An 18,815-nucleotide genomic window follows, 5' to 3' on the forward strand; every position below is an offset into this window, starting at 1 on the left:
AAGGCCTTCCCAGCCCACAGTACCTTTCATACCCCTCTCCAACACTTCCCTTCCTTTTTCTCTTTAGTGCAGATGTGCATGCTTATTTATCTTAGGAATGCCTTTCTCTCCCGCAAGACTGTCCACTTCATGAGCGCAAGGAATTCTGCTCTGCAGATTTCTTCACCAGCACCTAGAACAGTGACTGACAAATAAGAGGTACCCAATATGTGTGATAAATAATTAAATATATGAATGACCCATGGGACCCTGGTCATCCTGGCACACTAGGTGGTTCCTGCTCTGCAGGGGCAGCAGATGCTATCCATCACCCTGTTGTTATCCCCTCTCCCCTCTCAGCAGATCTCTGGCTTGGCGTGGAGCACTAAGTCTGCCTACAAAAACCAGACTCACCGTACAGAGCTTGGGCGGCCGTCAGACCCAGTGCCAGTCGACAGAAGTCCACGACGTGGTGCAAGCTATCCGTTTCCTGATGAAAGGGGATGGACTCAGCTACAGCTTCTGCCCTTCTTCCTTTCCCCTCTCTCCTGCTGGAACTCAAACCCAAGCTTCCAAGTGAGGCAGCCACCTTTTGGCCAGGTAGCTGAAAGTCCCACGCAATCCGAGCAGGAAGACTAAAGCCCAAACCACACGGCGAACTGTGGAGCCGCTGTGCCCAGCCACGCTAGTCAACCCCTTTCTGGTTAAGTCCTTGTCGTACAGTTTCCTTTCTGTGCTACGCACAGCAACGCTAACTTGATACATAGGGCAAAGGTGCGAAGAGAGGAAGGCGAAGCGTGCTGGGCACGCAGGCTGTGTGCAATCCCACTGCTGGTAAAAACTGGTGCTAGGGGTCTTCGTTCATCTATCCATCCTCCTCTCCCATCTACCCAGTCCCCTTCCCCTCGGCCCCACACTGAGCCTAACTCGCTCACCCTTTCCCACGATACCTACAGAATCAAAGACTACTCATGAGGAAGAGAGGGCCTCCAGTACTTGTCTTCCAAACTGTACTAAAACCCGAGCTCATCCTTGGGAATGCCTCATTCTGGATAGCTGAGTTTTATGAATTGGTGGGGTTTTTCCACCTTAAAATATCAAAACTCTTTATTTTAAGCCTTAAACAAAATTATGAAAATCTATCACACATTTCTCTATATTTTATACAAACACAATGATTTTCACAATGATTCAAGGTCATTAAGTACCAAGATAAATGGAATTCTGACTTGGGGAAGGCCTTAGAGCTGAATTCTAACGCACCTGCTTTCTTCTGGGAGCTCAGGGAAGACCGCTGTGCTCACCCACTGTCACTGCGCGAGCAGATTTCCACCACGAGCCGGCACCGCAGGGCCGCAGACAGGGATTCCCTCCAGTAGAATAAGGGTGAAAGTATATCCTTTCACGCCAAATGTGCCTTTATTTCCTTCTTACACTTTCTCTGCCATCTTTTTCAACTTTCAGCTTCCCCTTTCCCCTATACAAAGTACTCTTATCTATAGTTTGCCTCGTGGAGCTTATTAAAGGTCTGTGTAAAGCAAGGGAGCGCGTCCGCGCAAAGGTCTCCAAGGATGGCCTCGGTCATATAAAGGTCATTTCCTCCTGTGCCTTTGGGAAGGGTTGACTTTCTACCTCTCAACGCTCCGCCATGTAAGTGACATAGGAACTGTGGCATATTCTGGAGAAACAGGGACCCCTGAAACAGCTCTGAGCTCTAATTTTAGTATTTTCTAAGTAGTAAGGGAGAAAGTGTTGAGTCTAAAAGCAAAATCGCAGCGTCCCACTAGATTTCATACCACCAGAAGACGGGATACATAGGTGCATATACTGATGGTCTAACATTACGATTTTCCACAAGGCCAAGCCTAAAAAATGTGAACTTCTCGAAGAGACCACGAGCACATCTGCAGACGATATCTGCACAGCCTGCGTAACAAGGCAGAGTGTTCCTGGCCCTTGGCTGCCTTGATTCCCTTTTTTCTATTTTCTCTATAGGCTCTCCTCTCACACATCCCCGAAGTCACGCATTCCCACACTGCGGGTGGCAGTTACCTGTCTGTAGACCAAAGAAATGATGCCTTGCACATATGTGAATTACTATTCTTCAAGTGTCTGTAGATGGTATTGTGGTCATTAAAATAAAAATTCATTTTTCACATGGTTCTTGATTCAAAGCCACTTTTTGTCATTAAGCGCTTTCTCCAGCTGAAGTGATATTAAAAGGGGAGTGGATCCACACAGCCTGGGAAAGCTTCGAGATCATGACCGTAAGCTATCCCAGGCCCCTGACCTTCTCATTGCCCCTTCTGTGAATAACATCTAGCTCAAGGTCCACCTGAACAGCAAAATTCTGAAGAAAACTTTCTGGAACATTCCACCCTTACAGTGACCCTTACTACCTCTTACTATCTAAAGTTTTCCCTTTACATTTTAGTTATTCTGTCAGACATGCTTGTCTCAGCACCAGTTTTTATTTGAGGTGAGGATACTTACTCCTCCGGGAAACTTACTAATCCTTCCTTAGTTTCCCCTCTGAATTCCCAACACCACTTTGCATGTGGGAGAAAATATTTTATGTGCCCCCTACTCTCTAATATCTATGTCAATCTGATATTCAATATAAAAAACGGTTTTGGGAATCTTGACCAAACCTAGGTTTGAATGTCATATGACCTGTGCGTGTCTCCTAACCTCTCTGAGCTTCAAATTCTCCACGAGGAAAGAGAGAGTGAAATTAACCTACTTTATGTGATTGTCAAGAGGAATATATGACCTAGCCGTAGCAGCTAAACAATAAAAAGAAATAAAAGGCAGGCAGGTTGCAAAGGAAAAAGTAAAACTGGGGGCGCCTGGTGTCTCAGTCTGCCTTCAGCTCAGGTCAAGATCCCAGGTCCTAGGATCGAGCCCCACATCGGGATCCCTGTCCAGTGGGGAGCCTGCTTCTCCCTCTGCCTGCTGCTCCCCTTGCTTGTGTGCATGTACTCTCTCTCTCTGTCAAAAAAAAAAAAAAAAAAAAAAGAACTAATGAATGAATTCAGTGAAGTCCCAGGATACAAAATTAATATACAGAAGTCAGTTGCATTTCTATACACAAATAATGAGCTATCAAAAAGAGAAATTAAGGGGTGCCAGGATGGCTCAGTTGGTTAGATGTCCAACTCTTGATTTCGGCTCAGGTTGTGGTATCAGGGTCATGAGACTGAGCCCCACACTGAGCTCCACACTGGATGTGTAGCCTGCTTGGGACTCTCTCTCGCCCTCTTCCTCTGCCCCTCCTCCCTACCTCACTTGCACAATCTCTCTCTCTAAAAAAAAAGAGAACTAAGAAAACAATCCCATTTCTAATTGCATCAAAAAAAATAAGATACCTAGGAATAAATTTAATCAAGGAGGTGAAAGACCTGTACTCTGAAAACTATAAAACACTGATGAAAGAAACATCTTCAGATGACACAAATAAACATAGAGATGTACCATGTTCATGGACTGGAAGAACTGTTAAAATGTCCATACCACCTCAAGCAATGCACGGATTCCCCATCAAAATACTACCGAAAAATTTTTTTTCATTTTTCACAGAACTAGAACAAAGAGTCCTCAAATTTGTATGGGACTATAAAAGATCCCAAATAGCCAAAGGAATCTTGAGAAGGAAGAAAACTGAAGGCATCAGCCTCCCTGATTTCAAACTATACCACAAAGTACAGTAGTCAAAACAGTATGGTACTGGTATGAAAACAGACCACACAGATGAGTGGAACAGAATAGAGAGCTCAGGGGCACCTGGATGGCTCAGTCAGTCAAATGTCCAACTCTCTGTTTCAGCTCAGGTCATGACCTCAGGGCTGTGAGATCGAGCCTTGCGTCGGGCTCCATGCTGGGCATGAAGTCTGCTTAAGACTCTCTCTCCCCCTCTCCCTTCCCCCTCCCCCCACTCTTGCTCTCTAAAAATAGAATAGAGAGGCCAGAAATAAATCCTCACCTATATGGTCAATTAATCTACGACAAAGGAGACAAGAACACATAGTGGAGAAAAGGCAGTCTCTTCAATAAATGATGCCGGGAAAACAGGACCGCAACATGCGAAAGAATAAACTGGACCACTTTCTGACACTGTACACAAAAATTAACTCAAAAGGGATTAAGGATATAAACGTAAGAACTGAAACCATAAAACTCCTCAAAGAAAACACAGGCACTTTCACACCGGTCTAAGCAGCATCTTTCTAGACCAGGTGCATCAAGCAGGAGCAACAAGAGTTAAGACCGTGGGAATACATCACAAAAGCCGAGGAGACCACCAACAAAACACAAAGGCAACCTACTGAATGAAAAAAGGTAAGTGCAAATCATTAAGGGGTTAATATCCAAAATACATAAACACAACTTAAAATCAAAAAAACAAGCTGATTAAAGAATGGGCAAGGCCTTGAATAGACATTTCTCTGAAGACGACAAGCAGCTGGCCAACAGGCACATGAAAGTAGGCTCATCATCACTTCCTGTCAGAGAAACGCAAATCAAAACTGCAGTGAGATAGCACCTCACGCTTGTCACGTTGGCTAGTATCAAAAAAACAAAAACAGGGACGCCTGGGTGGCTCAGTCAGTTAAGCGTCCGCCTTCGGCTGGGGTCATGATCTCGGGGTCCTGGGATGGAGTCCTACGTCGGGCTCCCTGCTGAGCAGAGAGCCTGCTTCCCCCTCTCCCCTCTGCTTGTGCTCTCTCTCTCTCCTCTTTCTCAAATGAATAAATAAAATCTTAAAAAAAAAAAGACAAAATAACAAGTGTTGGAGAGGATGTGGAGCAAGATAAACCCTTGAGCACTGTTGTTGGGAATGCAAGCTGGAGCAGCCATCATGGGAAACGGTACGGAGGTTCCTCAAAAAAATAAAAATAGTACAACTACTACTGCTACTACACGACCCAGCAATTCCGCTTTGGGGAATGTGTATGAAGAAAATGAAAACATCAATTCAAAGAAAACTATGCGCCCCTACGTTCCCTGCAGCATTATTTACAAGAGCCAAGATACGGAAACAACCCAAGGGCCCATCCATAGATGAATGGAAAGAAGATGTGGTATACACACACAGTGGAATTTTCCTCAGCCACACAGAGCAATGAAATCTTGCCATCTGGGACAACACGGATGGACCTAGAGGGTCTCATGTTACATGAAGTAAGTCGGAGAAAGACAACACAAAACTTCACTTCTACAAGGAATCTAAAAAACAAAACAGAAACAGGCTCACAGACATGGAAACGAACTGTTGGCCATCAGGCCGGGTGGGGGCGGGAACTGGTGAAGGGGACAAAGAGGCACAAACTTCTGGTTATGGAGGGATGTCATGTCCCGCACGGGGACTACAGTCCATGACATTGTGCTAACTCTGTGCGCTGCTGACAGTAACTAGAGTAATTTCATAACAGAAAAAAGGGAATTTTCAAGGGAGCGTGCGAAAGCAGGGAGTCGAGTGGCTGTCAGAGGATAAACTCAAAAAAGTGTTTCAGATATTCAAGACATGAAGAGAACATTCCATTCTTCTTCTCCCCTTCCAATTTTGATGAAAGCCAAAGAGGTTTCATTCGACGACTTCAGTGTTTGACACAGAAGAGAAAGAACACACAGCAAGGGACCACAGACGGACACGTCGGGGACTCCAGGACGGGCCCGGGGACTCAGGACTAGAACCTCACTGCTCAGTCACGGCAGGAAAGGGCTCGGCCCAGAAGTGAGTCGCTTCAGTGACCAGCAAGGTGGGCACCCCCACCTAGTCGGGGTGGCGGGCCCTCAGCCGACCGGCAGACAAGGAAACACACCCCTAACTCGCAATGAGGCTGACGATCCATTCACAGCACCCCTACCCTGAAGGAGCAGATCTCACCTTTTTAAGGTGCACAGTATCAGACGGCTGGGGAAGGTCTGAAAATGTCCTTGTCAAACCCAATCCCTACCCCAATTTTCTATGTCAGTGGCTCTCAAAGGAAAGGGGCTTCAGCCTCCCCCGGCCCCCCGGCCCAGCCTCCCACCGCAGGGAGGATTCTCTGGAGATGCCTCGGGACATTTTCAGTGGTCACATCTCAGGGGACAGTACTGGCACATAAGGCCAAGGACACTGCTGAACACCCGTGATGCCCAGGACAGCCCCACGCAACAAATCATCCAGCCCACATGTCAGTCGTGCGGAGTCTGGGAAATTCTGTCCTGCGGGAGCGCTGTAGTTCGTTCTACTTTTTACTGTATGTACCAAACAAGCAGATTGAGACAACACCCTCCATAACACACACACACACACACACGCACGCGCTCCAAGAAGACAAGAAGAGACGGAAACTATGCTGGGAATAAGACTAAGGTTACTTCTATCACAAGACAAACAATGTTATTACGTTGATTGGTTTTTACCCTGAATTATCTGGTTTATTCATTACCCTCCTAGACCCCAGCGAACGAATTAAACTCATATTGCTAAAACTGAGAATATTATTTTTCAATGTTTTAAAGTAATATCACTTCTGAATCTTTTTTTTTCTGATGACCGTATCTGAGACGGATGCTGTCATAGAAAGCCCTGAGGAATAATGGAAGTCCCCTCCTACACTTACCACACTGCCACTGGTTCCTGGATACTCCGAGCTTCCCCCTTCCCATCCCTCACCCAAGCCCCTAAAAAGGCTTCCTGAATACCTACTCTGTGCCAAGCCACTGGGACACAGCACTGAACGAGGTACCAAAATCTCTCCTCTCTTGGAGCTCACAGTCATGGGGGATAGGACACACACAGTAAATAAATAGACAGTGATTTTACAAAATAATTCCAGATAGTGGTAGATGCCATGAAGAAAGATAAACCAAGGTAAAAGGAGGAGTGGGTAGGTGGATGGAGTGGGTAGTCAGAAAGTCTTTCCCAGGTAACATCTGATCAGAGCAGAAAAGAATGCCAAGGAATTTCAGGCCAAGGGAAGAGCCTGTGCAAAGGTCCTGAGGCAGAATGGTGAGAACGCTGGGGAGAAGTGGAAGAAAGGGGAACCAGAGACCACCTAGAGTGAGGGGAGATGACTTTACGAGGGCACCAGGACCACGGGGAGGAGTGTGGCTAAGAACTCATGTGTGACAGAGGCCCCTGGAGCCATGCGGCTGACATGTTTTAAAAGGGTCATTCTGCTACTGGGTCGAGAAGGGACGTAGGGGGAGCGCAGAGGCAGGGACACGAGTTAGGAGGTGGCTGCTGTAGCCCAAGTGACAGGTGAAGGCTTGGACCAGGCTTGGGGTCACGAGGTAGGCTGAAGCGGTCCAATTCATCACTCTCCCACATTTCAGAGCTCGTGAGGCCACAGGAGCAGCTCAGCGTAGCCGAGTTATCTCACAGACCATGAAACCGAAGCCCAAAGATCTGAGAGGCTCGGCCACACACGGAACTATTGGTAGAGCCCAATGTCCTGCCTGCCCTCCCTACACCTCCGCCCTGCCTGGCCATCCCCAGGACTGGCGGGGTAGGAAGGTGAGCCTCTAGAAGGCGGTCCCACCGAGTGTAAAATAAGTGAGTGTCTGCTTCGAGCGAGGACATCCACACCAAATCCAATGCGCCCTTCCTTGAGCTCCCCGCAGCACCCGAAGCCCTTGACTAATTCATTCTCTTCTGAGCCCCCCTCTCCCCTTGGCTTCCCCACTGCTGCTCTCCCCTGCCTCTCCCTCCTTCCAGTCCTTGCCAGTCGGCTTACCTGGGCTCTCCGGCCCTGTCAGTGCTGCGGCTTCCCGCGGGGCCCCCTGCCCAACGCTTCTTCCTCTCCCATCTGCAGGGGAAAGCAAAGCGTTTCCCTCCTCCACCTCCCCGTGCTCTGGGAGTTGTCCCCCCGCTTCCTCTGGAGAGTCACCCTTTCCAGACCTGGAGTCCAGGTGCCTTCCTGGATGGGACACAGGATTCATGCCTCACCAGCCAGCACATTCCAACTCCCTCTGACTCAGTTCACGAGACGTGAAGTCCTGCTGCTGGTGTAGCTGGGGGAAGACAGCTCCCCTCTCCCCCTGCATTTGAACCTGCAGCATCCCCTAGCCATCTCGAGGGGAGAGCCCGAGACAAGGGCAGCTAAGAAAACGAGTCCTGATAAAATCATTTGAACCCGGAACCCCCGCCTGAAGCCCGACACACTCCTGAGCTTTTTAGTGGTGTGAGCCAATCAACAGCTTTCCTTTCAGCTTCAGCCCATGTGAACTGGATTCTCTATCCCTTGTAAAAGGAAGGGTCCCATTTGATACCTAGCGCCTCTCTCTGTGCGCTCTCTCTGTACCCACTTAAACCGTGATGACTCCGAAATCTCCATCCACATCCTGAACAACTCTTCGGAGCTCCAGATTCACATCCGCCCACCCGGGAGATGTCGTCTCCCATCTGTCCCAGCCAGGCACCTCGGCTGAACGTGTGCAAAATGAAAGTCGTCGTCAGTGCTTCTACCATCGCAATATGCTAGTCTTCGTGTTTTCCACTACCCTAGGAAAAACATCACCGCCCACCCAAATCACTCAAGACAGAAACCCGGGACCTCAGAGAGCACTCCTGCCAGGTAATCCTGATGGGGCTAAACCCCAACTGCCATTTTCTGAGTGTGTGTCCTTGGGGAGACGAGTGAACATATCTGAGCCTTGGGTTTTCATAGGGACTTGCTTGTTTCAATGAGATGCTATATGTAAAGCAACCACGGTCACTGCCGTTACCCCGGCTCGCAGCCTCCCCATCTTTCTCCTCGAGGACTAGCAGGTATTTCTATCTCATCTTCTCTGGTCTCCCCCACCCCTCCCCAGCAGTGCTGGACCGATCGACTCCTAACCAGCCTGGTCATGCCCTTCCAGGCCCAGCCACCTGCACGACGTGCTCAATGGGAGCCCCCTCCGCTGGGGCCCTCCAAATACCCAGGGCTCTTCTCCGGGTCCGTGACTTGGCACAGCAACGCGTCCACTGAGAACGCCCGTTCTCCCTCTTCTCCCACCCAGGGGAGAGCTCATCCTTAAGACTTGAAAAAAAGTCCCTCTAAAAACGAAAGAAAACAGAGATCCCACATTGACGAATGAGGCTCACAGACAAATTCAAACCCTGACCTCCCCATTGTCAGAGAGCAGAGAACCTGCAAAAAGGCAGAAGAAAAGAAACAGTAATGTAAAATATTTTTTGTAAGCTTTTATTTATTTATTTGGGGCACCTGGGTGGCTCAGCTGGTGAAGCGTCTGCCTTCGGCTCAGGTCATGATCCCGGGGTCCTAGGTTCAAGTCCAGCATCAGACTCCCTGCTTGGCAGGGAGTCTGCTTCTCCCTCTGACCCTCTCTCATCTCATGCCCTCTCTCATTCTCTCTCTCTCTCTCAAATAAATACATAAAATCTTTTTTTTTAAAAAAGATTTTATGTGTTTATTGGGGGGGGGAGCACAAGAAGGTAGAGTAGCAGACAGAGGGAGAAGCAGACTCCTTGCTGGGCAAGAGCCTGATGCTGGACTCGATTCCAGGACCCCAGGATCATGACCTGAGCCAAAGGCAGATACTGAACTGACTGAGCCACCCAGGCGTCCCAATAATGTAAAATATTTTTAAATGAAGAAAAGCAAAGAATGGAGAGGAAAGAGAAACTATAAGAACAGTTAATGTTGAGACAGGAGACGGCTTCCTAAGCAAGATAGAAAACTTGAGGCCCACAGCAAAGGGATAGATTCAGCCACGGAAAAAGTCATCACTTCTGTACAACACAGTAAGCAAAGCTGGGGGAGAAAACATAATAGGCAAGATATCTGATTTATTAACAAGGAAAGAATTAAAGTCCAGAACTTAGAAAGAGCCTCAAGAATTGATGAAATCACAAACAATTCGACAGAAAAATTGGAAAAGGATTTCATGGGGCAATTTGAAGGAGTGTAAATTGGTTAACCTTTTCTTTTCTTTTCTTTTAAGCGTACACTTGGGAGAACCTAAAATGCACAGAACTTTGATAGGGAATGGTCTCTAAGATGTAGGTTAATTTTTTAAAACTCCATAAGCAGAGTAGGGTAGCGGAATGGTATGCTACCATATTTATTTTTTAGAGGGAAAAAACAGAAGACACATTTTATTTGCCTACAGATGCACAGACGATCTCTAGATGAATACACAAAAACTGGAAAAATTGGGGCGCCTGGGTGGCACAGCGGTTAGGCGTCTGCCTTCGGCTCAGGGCGTGATCCCGGTGTTATGGGATCGAGCCCCACATCAGGCTCTTCTGCTGTGAGCCTGCTTCTTCCTCTCCCACTCCCCCTGCTTGTGTTCCCTCTCTCGCTGGCTGTCTCTCTCTCTCTGTCGAATAAATAAATAAAATCTTTAAAAAAAAAAAAAAAAAAAAAACTGGAAAAATTAGTTGCATCCAAAAAGGGAAACAGAGGGCTGAGGTAGGAGGGAGGTGTTGCCTTTGGGGATATACTACCTATCCCCCCAAAACAGCATCCCAAATACATCCTATCCCCAAAGAGGTAAACCTAAATAAGTAAATAAATTCAATCTTTTTTTCAGTGCAGTCTCCAGATCCCAATAAACAAAGAGAATTCTGCTTAAATAAACGTTTAAAATAACATACCCTTTGGCTCACCAACTTCACTGGTAGGAATAAGTTTTATCCAGAAATACTCTCATGTACACCGAGTTGTGTGCTCACTGTAGCATTTTATTTGTAAGACAGAAAGCTGGAATCAAATCCCATAAATAAGGGATTGTTTAAATGAATTATGGTGAATCTATACCGTGAAATACTATGCAGCCATTAAAAAGAATGAAGTAGATCTATGTTCTTTTTTTCTTTTAAAGATTTCACTTATTTCTCTGAGGGGTTGGGGAACAAGTGGGGAGGAAGGGCAGAGGGAGAGGGAGAAGCAGACTGCCAGCTGAGCAGGGAGCCCGACTCGGGACTCGATTCCAGGACCCTGAGACCATGACCTGAGCCGAAGGCAGATGCTCAACTGACTGAGCCACCCAGGCACCTCTCTACGTTCTTTTTTTAAAGCAATCTCTACACCGAACATGGGGCTTAAACTCATGGCCCTGAGATCAAGAGTCACGCGCTCCCCCAACTGGGCCAGCCAGGCGCCCCTATGTTTTTGATACTGGAAGACATCCAAGTCCCATTGTTAAGTCAAAAAAGTAAGTCACAAAGCACACAGTAATATATGATCCCCATTTATGTATTTTTAAAAGCATATTCAATATATTAAGGCTGGTCCTACAGTTAGAAATGCAGATAATATTTTATCATGTTTTATAATATAGTATCAATAAACTATATATTACATCTTCACCTGTACTTCCTGACTCGGTTGGCATATACTCAGGCACTGAAGAAGACCTAGAAAATACTACACCTACAGTGGTTCCCTCTCAGGTGAGGAGAGGGAATGAAGAAGTGGAGGGAATTTTCTTTTCCTATACATTTTTCTATTCTAAAAAAACTTTTATAATAATTCATGTTTTTTTTTTTAAAGTTACTACATTCTAGGCATGCTTTCCATTACTCATCCCAGTCACAGGTTTGCAAGTGGCAGGGGTGGGTGCCGGCCACCCGACTTCAGATGGTGCTCTCGCTACAGTGCTCTCTCTCCTGCTCCTTGAGTCAAAACCAAACCCAAACCCAAATCTGATGTGCCTCCTCCTGTTTTACCACAGCTCACATAGAAAACGCCTTCCTTTATGCTCCCAGCTTCCCTGAACAGATCTGCCCTGAATGAATGGCCGTAACCGGCCAAGGGACCAGATACCACCCGGCTGGAAGCATGCTCCCAGTGGAAGACTAGAATCAGATGAGATTAGCACCGGCTGAATGAATGAAGGCCTGTGTCATAAAGTCAACCCTTCCTCCAAACTCCAGGCAGCACCGATAGCTATCTCCGGTTTTGTTGATGTTTTTTGTTCTCAAAGAAAAACAGCTAGAAGACACCACTCCTCCCCTCCAGTCATGCTTTATTGCATCTCCGAATGACAAGTGCTTCCTAGGGTCTAACCCAGAGGTTGCAAGCTGGCATTCTGCAATCAACAACCAGCCTGCACACACAATTTGATCGCCCTGCACCTTTTGAAAACTGTTTTGAATTAGTTGCTGACTTTAAAAACAAGAGATTTTTTTTTTCCCATAAAAACTTAGAGCTCCCCCGCAAATGCAGGCCAAGCCACAATGTGCTGGAGCTGGGTTGCACCTGCACCTGTCTCTTTATAGGGAGGCATGCTCCCAGCCCCCCCAAAGCAGTCCTCCCCTACCAGCAACCCCCCACTAAGAACCCCTTCCCCCCCCCACCAGCCCTCCTCCTGCAGGCAAGGCTTCCTGACTGGCCCAGGCAGCAGCAGAGTTTACACCACAGAACTGTACCTCCTTTGGTAGACATTTAGGTCAGTCCCAGTTCAGCCCATTCTGCCTTCCACAGAACACAAACAAAGAGCTCAGGCCCTCTGACCACACGGTCGTCCTTCGTCTGATTCTCCCACCGCGCAGGGCTGCAACACAAAGAGAATGGTATGATTACCTGAGGCCTTGGATTTCGTTTCTAAAATGCCACGCAGGCCTCTTTTGGAGGGGTCCCTAATCTCCCTGCCACGGGGGAAGAGCTTTGGGGCAGGGAGAAGTCCTGAGTTCAAGGACCTGCCTATGTGAAAAGCATTGCCAAGTCCAAAGACCTGAGTTCAATCCCAGGTCCTGGGCCGAGTACTTGCCTCTCTTGAGTCTGTCTTCCCACCTCTAACAGGCTAATTGCACTTCACAGGCTAAGTGAATGAAATTTTTAAAAGTGTATATGAAAAGTGCTTATGAACATCTTACAGATACAAAACAAGACAGGTGTGGACTAGAACAAGAAACAAGGGGCGCTCTGGAAGAAGTGACAGACATGGGTGACACAGATCCTAGTTAAAGAAAGCTGAACGAGGAGCCTGTGTCTATGTGATCTGAGGTCCTCCCGCCTCCTCTTTCTGCCTGGAGGGCCTGGGAAATGCCTCTCCTCACCTGTCTCCGAGGCTGCAATATGATGGATCCTAAGGGAAAGCCACTTATTTCCCCACGCAGGACCTCTTTCCAGCTCATTCCCAGGGCCAGGGCGCAGGGAGAGAGGAGGCTGGCCAGCGGGGGAGGAGGCCCGGTGATGCCCGTCCTCCCCAGACTCTAGCACGCTGAGATGAGCTTGCCCGAAGTTACCATTATCCCCATTGGACACATCAAGGCACTAAGGTCCTTTCCCTCCAAAACCACGCCACCTCCCTGCTTCACAGTGAGGAGGATCGAATGACCCGCTCTCGAAAGCACTTCGTAAGCACGGATGAAAGGTACTACAGCGAACAAAAACAGCCGCAGAGATATGCTATCAAGCGGTGCCCAAGCACTGCCGTGCAGTTACTGGAAAGCAGACCTCTCGGAAGCGCACCAGAGCATCCCAGTTACCCAGCCGACATTCTCACCTCGCATGCTTTCGTCAAAAGGTGCCACGGGTTAATTAAGCTCTGGCCCGAAGGCTGGCCCAGTCCCCCCAAAGCTAACCGAATCTCCTTCTGGCAGATGCGAGGGGCGGAGGCGCCCACCCCGCCGCGCCGGGGGTCGGCCCGGCGACTTCTGGGCGCGCCTCCCGCCCAGCCTCGGGAGCGCCCTGAGCCCGACTGGGAGAAGGAGGCTCACCTGGTCCTCACGGATTCCAGCCAAGGGGCGAGGCCGTTTGGCACCCCCACCCCCACGTCTGTCCCCCAACGCGGCGTGAGCCCCTTGCCTTGAGGGAGCACGGCCCCTACCAGCCGGGTCCCGGGCATGCACCGATGTCCTCCCTGCCCGGGGGGTCCTAGAAAGGGGCTGCGGGAGGTGCTGCAGAAATGGGGCGCACCAGGGGAAGGGCCTGTCCGAAGCTCCCGGCCGCAGGGGAGGGACGCGCCCCCCAGATCTTCCCACAAAGAGCTCGGGCTTCGCCACCGGCAGGCGGAGCGCGCGCGGTCCGGAGCACAGCCCCTACCGCCGTGGGGCGCGGAGAAAGCAGAGCGCCGTGGGGGCGGGGAGGCGTGGGGGAAGGGGCGCCGCGACCCTCCCCGCCGGCGCCCCGCGCGCGGCCGCCCTGCCGGGAACTCAGCCCCGCTCGGGCCCGGCCCGCGCGCCGCCGCCACTGCCGCCCCGCGTCCCCCGGCCGGCTCACCGCCGCCGCCGCAGCCGCCGCCGCCCCGCGTCCCCCGCCCGGCTCACCACCGCCGCCGCCGCCGCCGCCGCTCAGGGCCCGGCCCGGCCGCCTTCTGCCTCGCCCGCCGCCGCCGCCGCTTCCTTCCTCCCGGCCGCGCTCGCCGACTGGAGGTTTCGGGTTTCAGGCAGCCGAGCCCCGCTTCGCCCCTCCCGCCGGCCCGCCGCCCTGCCACCAGCACGCGGACCCGGGCGGGCGCAGGCCAAGTAACTTTGCGGCGCCCGCGCCCCTCCTCCGCCGCGCCGCCCCCCCCCCGCCTCCCGCGGCCCCCCGCGCCCCGCGCCGCCGCCCCTCCCCAGCCCTGCGCCCCCCCGGCTCCGCAGCCGCCCGCCCCCCGCACTCCACTCTGCCCGTCTCTTCCCACGAGCAGCCTCGCCCGCTGCTCTTTGTCTCGTCCTTACCCTCGCGGCTCGCCCCGCTTCGCGCCTGTGGCCCCTGCTCGGGCCCTCCCTGACCCCGTCGCTCCGTCCCAGTTCCAGCCGTTGGGACGTCCCCTTTTTCATTTTTCTCCTTCGCACTCGTACTTTCGGATTCTCCCCGTGGGCTCCGCACGGCCCAGTCCTCCTCCTCCTCCCATCTCGCGCCGTACTCCTGGCCTTGCCTTTCCTGCTCACCTTTCATTCATCCTACCGACGTCTAGGAACATCTGCCTGGTGCCAGGCACCGTCCTGCGCCCTGGAAATATCGCAGGGAATCCACCGCGCAGCCAGCCTTTGAGGAACCCACAGCCCTCGAGTGGGAGGGTGAATGTAAACAGATCTTTGCAATGCTCCGCTACTCTCCCTCTGAACCAAAAGGCCGAGGAGCAATAATTACAACACACAGACCAGGGCGCTGCCAGCTCGGAGGGACAGAACAGTTCCTTTTCATGTTTTTCCCCCTTCCTCACTGCCCACGTTCTGAGCCGGCCTTAGCCTCCTGCGTTTTCTACGCAGCAGTCTAAATAAGGGGAAGAAAAGTTGAAGCCAAAGGTGAGCTCCAGAAAAGAGGGAGGGAGGGAGGGAGGAAGAGAACAAGAGATCAGGGAAGAATTTACAAAGCCCGGTTTACCGAACTCCAGCAGAAACTGGTGCTACACCCAGGGCAGGATTCGAATTCCTCTGAAATCCATCTGCTTTGATGACTATGTTAATTATTCTTTTATCTACAGATTGGCACTGTGGGAGCTGCTCCCTCATCATTAGGCCACTGAAGCACCATTTAGAGCAGTAATTCACTATCTAGCACTTACCAAACACCCAGCTTGTCTTCAGGGACAAATGGGATAATGGGGAGGAAAAAAAGTTAATGGATGCCTTAATATTCCTATGGGATAGTTGCTTTATTTGGTCCGAAACCGGAAGCCGAAACTCCTCTCAGAGGCTAGGTCACCAGAAAGCCAGATGCAGAAGGAGCTGAAAGCTGTTTGTTCTCAAGATTATTTTGGACTTTTATTCTGAAATCCCTGCTTTGTTGTTTTTTGGGTTTTTGGGTTTTGGGGTTTTGATTGTGTGTGTGCGCGTGTGTGTGTGTGTGTGTGTGTGTGTGTGTGTTTTAATTTGCATTGACTCTGGCCCTGGCTGATCTTTGTGACCCTGGGGGAGTTATTAAACCTTTCTGAATTTCAGCTTATTCATATATGAAATAGGCATACTCATACCCGCCTATCTGTTGAGCTGAACAAGATGAAATGAGATCATGTAAGTAAATTACCTGGTGCCGTAAAGCCTGAGAGCTGAGAGCTAAGCCCTTTTGAAAGTTGGCATTTAAGAAAGCTCTGAGAAGATATGCCATAGACTGACACGGAGAGAACAAGAAAAGCAATTACGGATTTTCGCCTCCACGTGCACCCATGTTGCAAAAGATGCCCTTCCCATACTTATTCTATTTCATTTTGACCTCTTCTACTGAAAGCCTTTTTATCCTCTTGCTGCTCATTATCAAATATATTATTTATCACAAAGGCTTTTCTGCCCATAGCTCATAAGCTCAGAACTCACTGTGCGTTCAAGAATAGAAATTGCTGCCAACAGATGCATTTTTCCAATTGCTCTCTTAAGATTTTTTTTTCCTTCTGGAGCTAATATTGAGCTGTGAGCAGTAGCCACTCAGATGCAGAGAAAAGAAAGAAAAGTTATCAATTATTTCACTAAATATCACTATAGAGGTGACAGTTGTGTGAAAAACATGGCATGGATTTTGTGTGAGAATTTTTGTCAAGAAAAGAAGAGAGAGATACATAGTCATTCTTTTCCAAGTCACTTTCGTAAGTCATTCCCTTTTGGGGTCCCCAAAAGACTCCTAACTAAGATAATGAGAGGCTTTGTCCAAGTGAATCCTAAATGCTGGTTGAAGAATCTGCATATGGCAAGACATCTTTAAAATAAAGTCTCTTTCCAATCCTATAGTCCACATAAAACTAGTCAAAGCCAAATTGTGAAGTATGCTGTCCATTCTGCATAAAATTTTATTCCCCTACTCTTCACAGGCTGACTCCTTCTTACCCTTCACGTCTTAACTTCAGTGTCACCTCCTCAAAGAAGTCTTCCCTGCCCAGTCTAAAAGAGGTTCTCTAACCTCTACTCTCTCTCAGGGCTCCCTGTTCTTTTTCTATATAAAATTTATCTCAATGTAAAATATATCTAATTTGTTCTATTTATCTGCCTAGAGTATGCCACCATTGGTAGATGCGAACTCCATGAGAACAGGAATCATATCTGTGTTATTTACCCCTATAGGACCAGGGGCAACTTTTTAAATAAATTAAATGAAAAAATGTAAAAAATAAAGTATGTCTTCAGGGGCATCTAGTTAAAAACCTTAGGATAGATAAGAGTCCCTTGCAGATTTCTTAGACGCAATACCAAAAGCACAGGTGATTAAAGAGAGGTTTGATGTGTTGGATTTTGTCAAAATTAAAAGCTTTAGTGCTTCCCAGGATCCCATCAAGAAAATGAAAGACAACTCACAGAGTAGGATAAAATATTTGCAAATCGTGTGTCTGATAAAGAACTTGCATCCAGAACCTACAAATAACTCCTATGCCTCATTAAAAAGAAAAACAATCCACTTTAAAAAGGATAAAGGATCTAAACAGACGTTTCTCCAAAGAAGGTATAGAAATAGCCTATAAGCACATGCTGGACATCATTAATCATTAGGGAAACGCATATCAAAACAGAAATGCGGGGCGCCTGGGTGGCTCAGTTCGGTGAAGCGTCTGCCTTCAGCTCAGGTCATGATCCCGGGGTCCTGGGATCGAGCCCTGCATGGGGCTCTGTACTCAGTGGGGAGCCTGCTTCTCCCTCTCCCTCGGCCGCTCCCCCCTGCTTGTGCTCTCTCGCTCTCTCTCTATCAAATACATCAATAAAATCTTAAAAACAACAGCAACAACACCAGAAATGAGATTCCACTTCGCACTCACTAAGACGGCTGTAAGGAAAAAGATGATAACCAGTATCGTGGAAGATTTGGGGGAGTTAGAACCCTGTACACTGTGGGTGAGAATGTAAAATAAGCAGCCACTTTAGAAAATAGTCTGTTAGTTCCTCAAAATGTTAGACATAAAGTTTCCATATGACCCAGCATTCCACTTGTAGGTATTAAAGCAAGAGAAAGAAACACCTACATCCACACAAAAATCTACAGACGAATGCTCGTGACAGCATTACTCACAATAGCTAAAAAGTGGAAACAGCCCAATTGCCCATCGGTTGACGGCTTGAAAACAAAATGTGCTCTATCCATGCGGTGGAATATTACTCAGTCATAAAAAGTAATGGGGTACTGGCACACGCTACAACGTGGTTGAAACTTGAAAGTGTGAGGCTAAGTGAAAGAAGTCACAAACAGAGAAGGCCGCATATTGTGTGCGTCCATTTATATGAAATTGCCAAGAGAGGTCAATACACAGGGACAGAAAGATTAATGATCGCCTAGGGCTGGGGTGGGGTGGGAAGGGAGGTGACTGCTAATGGATACAGAGCTCCTTTTAGACATAGTGAAAATGTTATAAAATTAGATTACAGTGCTGATTGCACAAGGCTGTGAATATCCTAAAACCCAGTGACTCGTACATTTCAAATGGATGAAATTTACGGTATGTAGGGGCGCCTGGGTGGCACAGCGGTTAAGCGTCTGCCTTCGGCTCAGGGCGTGATCCCGGCGTTATGGGATCGAGCCCCACGTCAGGCTCTTCTGCTATGAGCCTGGTTCTTCCTCTTCCACTCCCCCTGCTTGTGTTCCCTCTCTCGCTGGCTGTCTCTATCTCTGTCAAATAAATAAATAAAATCTTTAAAAAAAAAAAAAAGAAATTTACGGTATGTAGATTATGTCTGGATAAAGCTCTTTGAAAATAACAAGAATCCCTTGTGGAATTTGTTAAAATGCTGTTTCAGGCCCCACTCCTGCAGAGACTGATTGGGCTGGAGTTGGGGAGAGCTGCTGTTTGCTGTTCCGCACCCAGTCCCTCTCCTGTGGGGAGTGTGCCCTCAAATTTCCTTTGGGGAATCATTGCTTCCCCCTGGGGCCCAGTCATGAGGTTTGCATGGGATGACCTCCCCGCCCCCGCCCCCCCCCCCCCCCCCCCCCCGGCTCCCCGCTCCAGAGGTGGGCTGTGATTGTCAGCATTTCCTACCTTTTCCAGACAGATGCTTG

At 48.9% G+C, this 18,815-nt stretch overlaps 1 protein-coding gene across 4 annotated transcripts in view; it reads right to left on the reverse strand.

The window, feature by feature from the left end:
• The window catches only part of GPR161 (G protein-coupled receptor 161), a 49,708-nt gene extending 32,766 nt beyond the window's left edge, over window positions 1-16,942 (reverse strand). The window contains exons 1-2 of one of the 4 annotated variants that reach the window (XM_026509436.4): window positions 14,582-16,942; window positions 12,347-12,471 (exon numbers count right to left, since the gene is read on the reverse strand). In XM_026509436.4, the coding sequence (XP_026365221.1) occupies window positions 12,347-12,362 (16 nt within the window). In that variant the 5' untranslated portion in view covers window positions 12,363-12,471; window positions 14,582-16,942. Of the gene's footprint in view, window positions 1-12,346; window positions 12,472-14,188; window positions 14,288-14,581 lie in introns of those variants that run through there. The other 3 variants (XM_057315426.1, XM_026509437.4, XM_057315425.1) reach the window with 3 other exon arrangements.
• Between the last annotated feature and the right edge of the window lie 1,873 nt (window positions 16,943-18,815).

This window comes from Ursus arctos, unplaced genomic scaffold (assembly GCF_023065955.2).
Source record: "Ursus arctos isolate Adak ecotype North America unplaced genomic scaffold, UrsArc2.0 scaffold_2, whole genome shotgun sequence".
Taxonomy (NCBI): Eukaryota; Metazoa; Chordata; class Mammalia; order Carnivora; family Ursidae; genus Ursus; species Ursus arctos.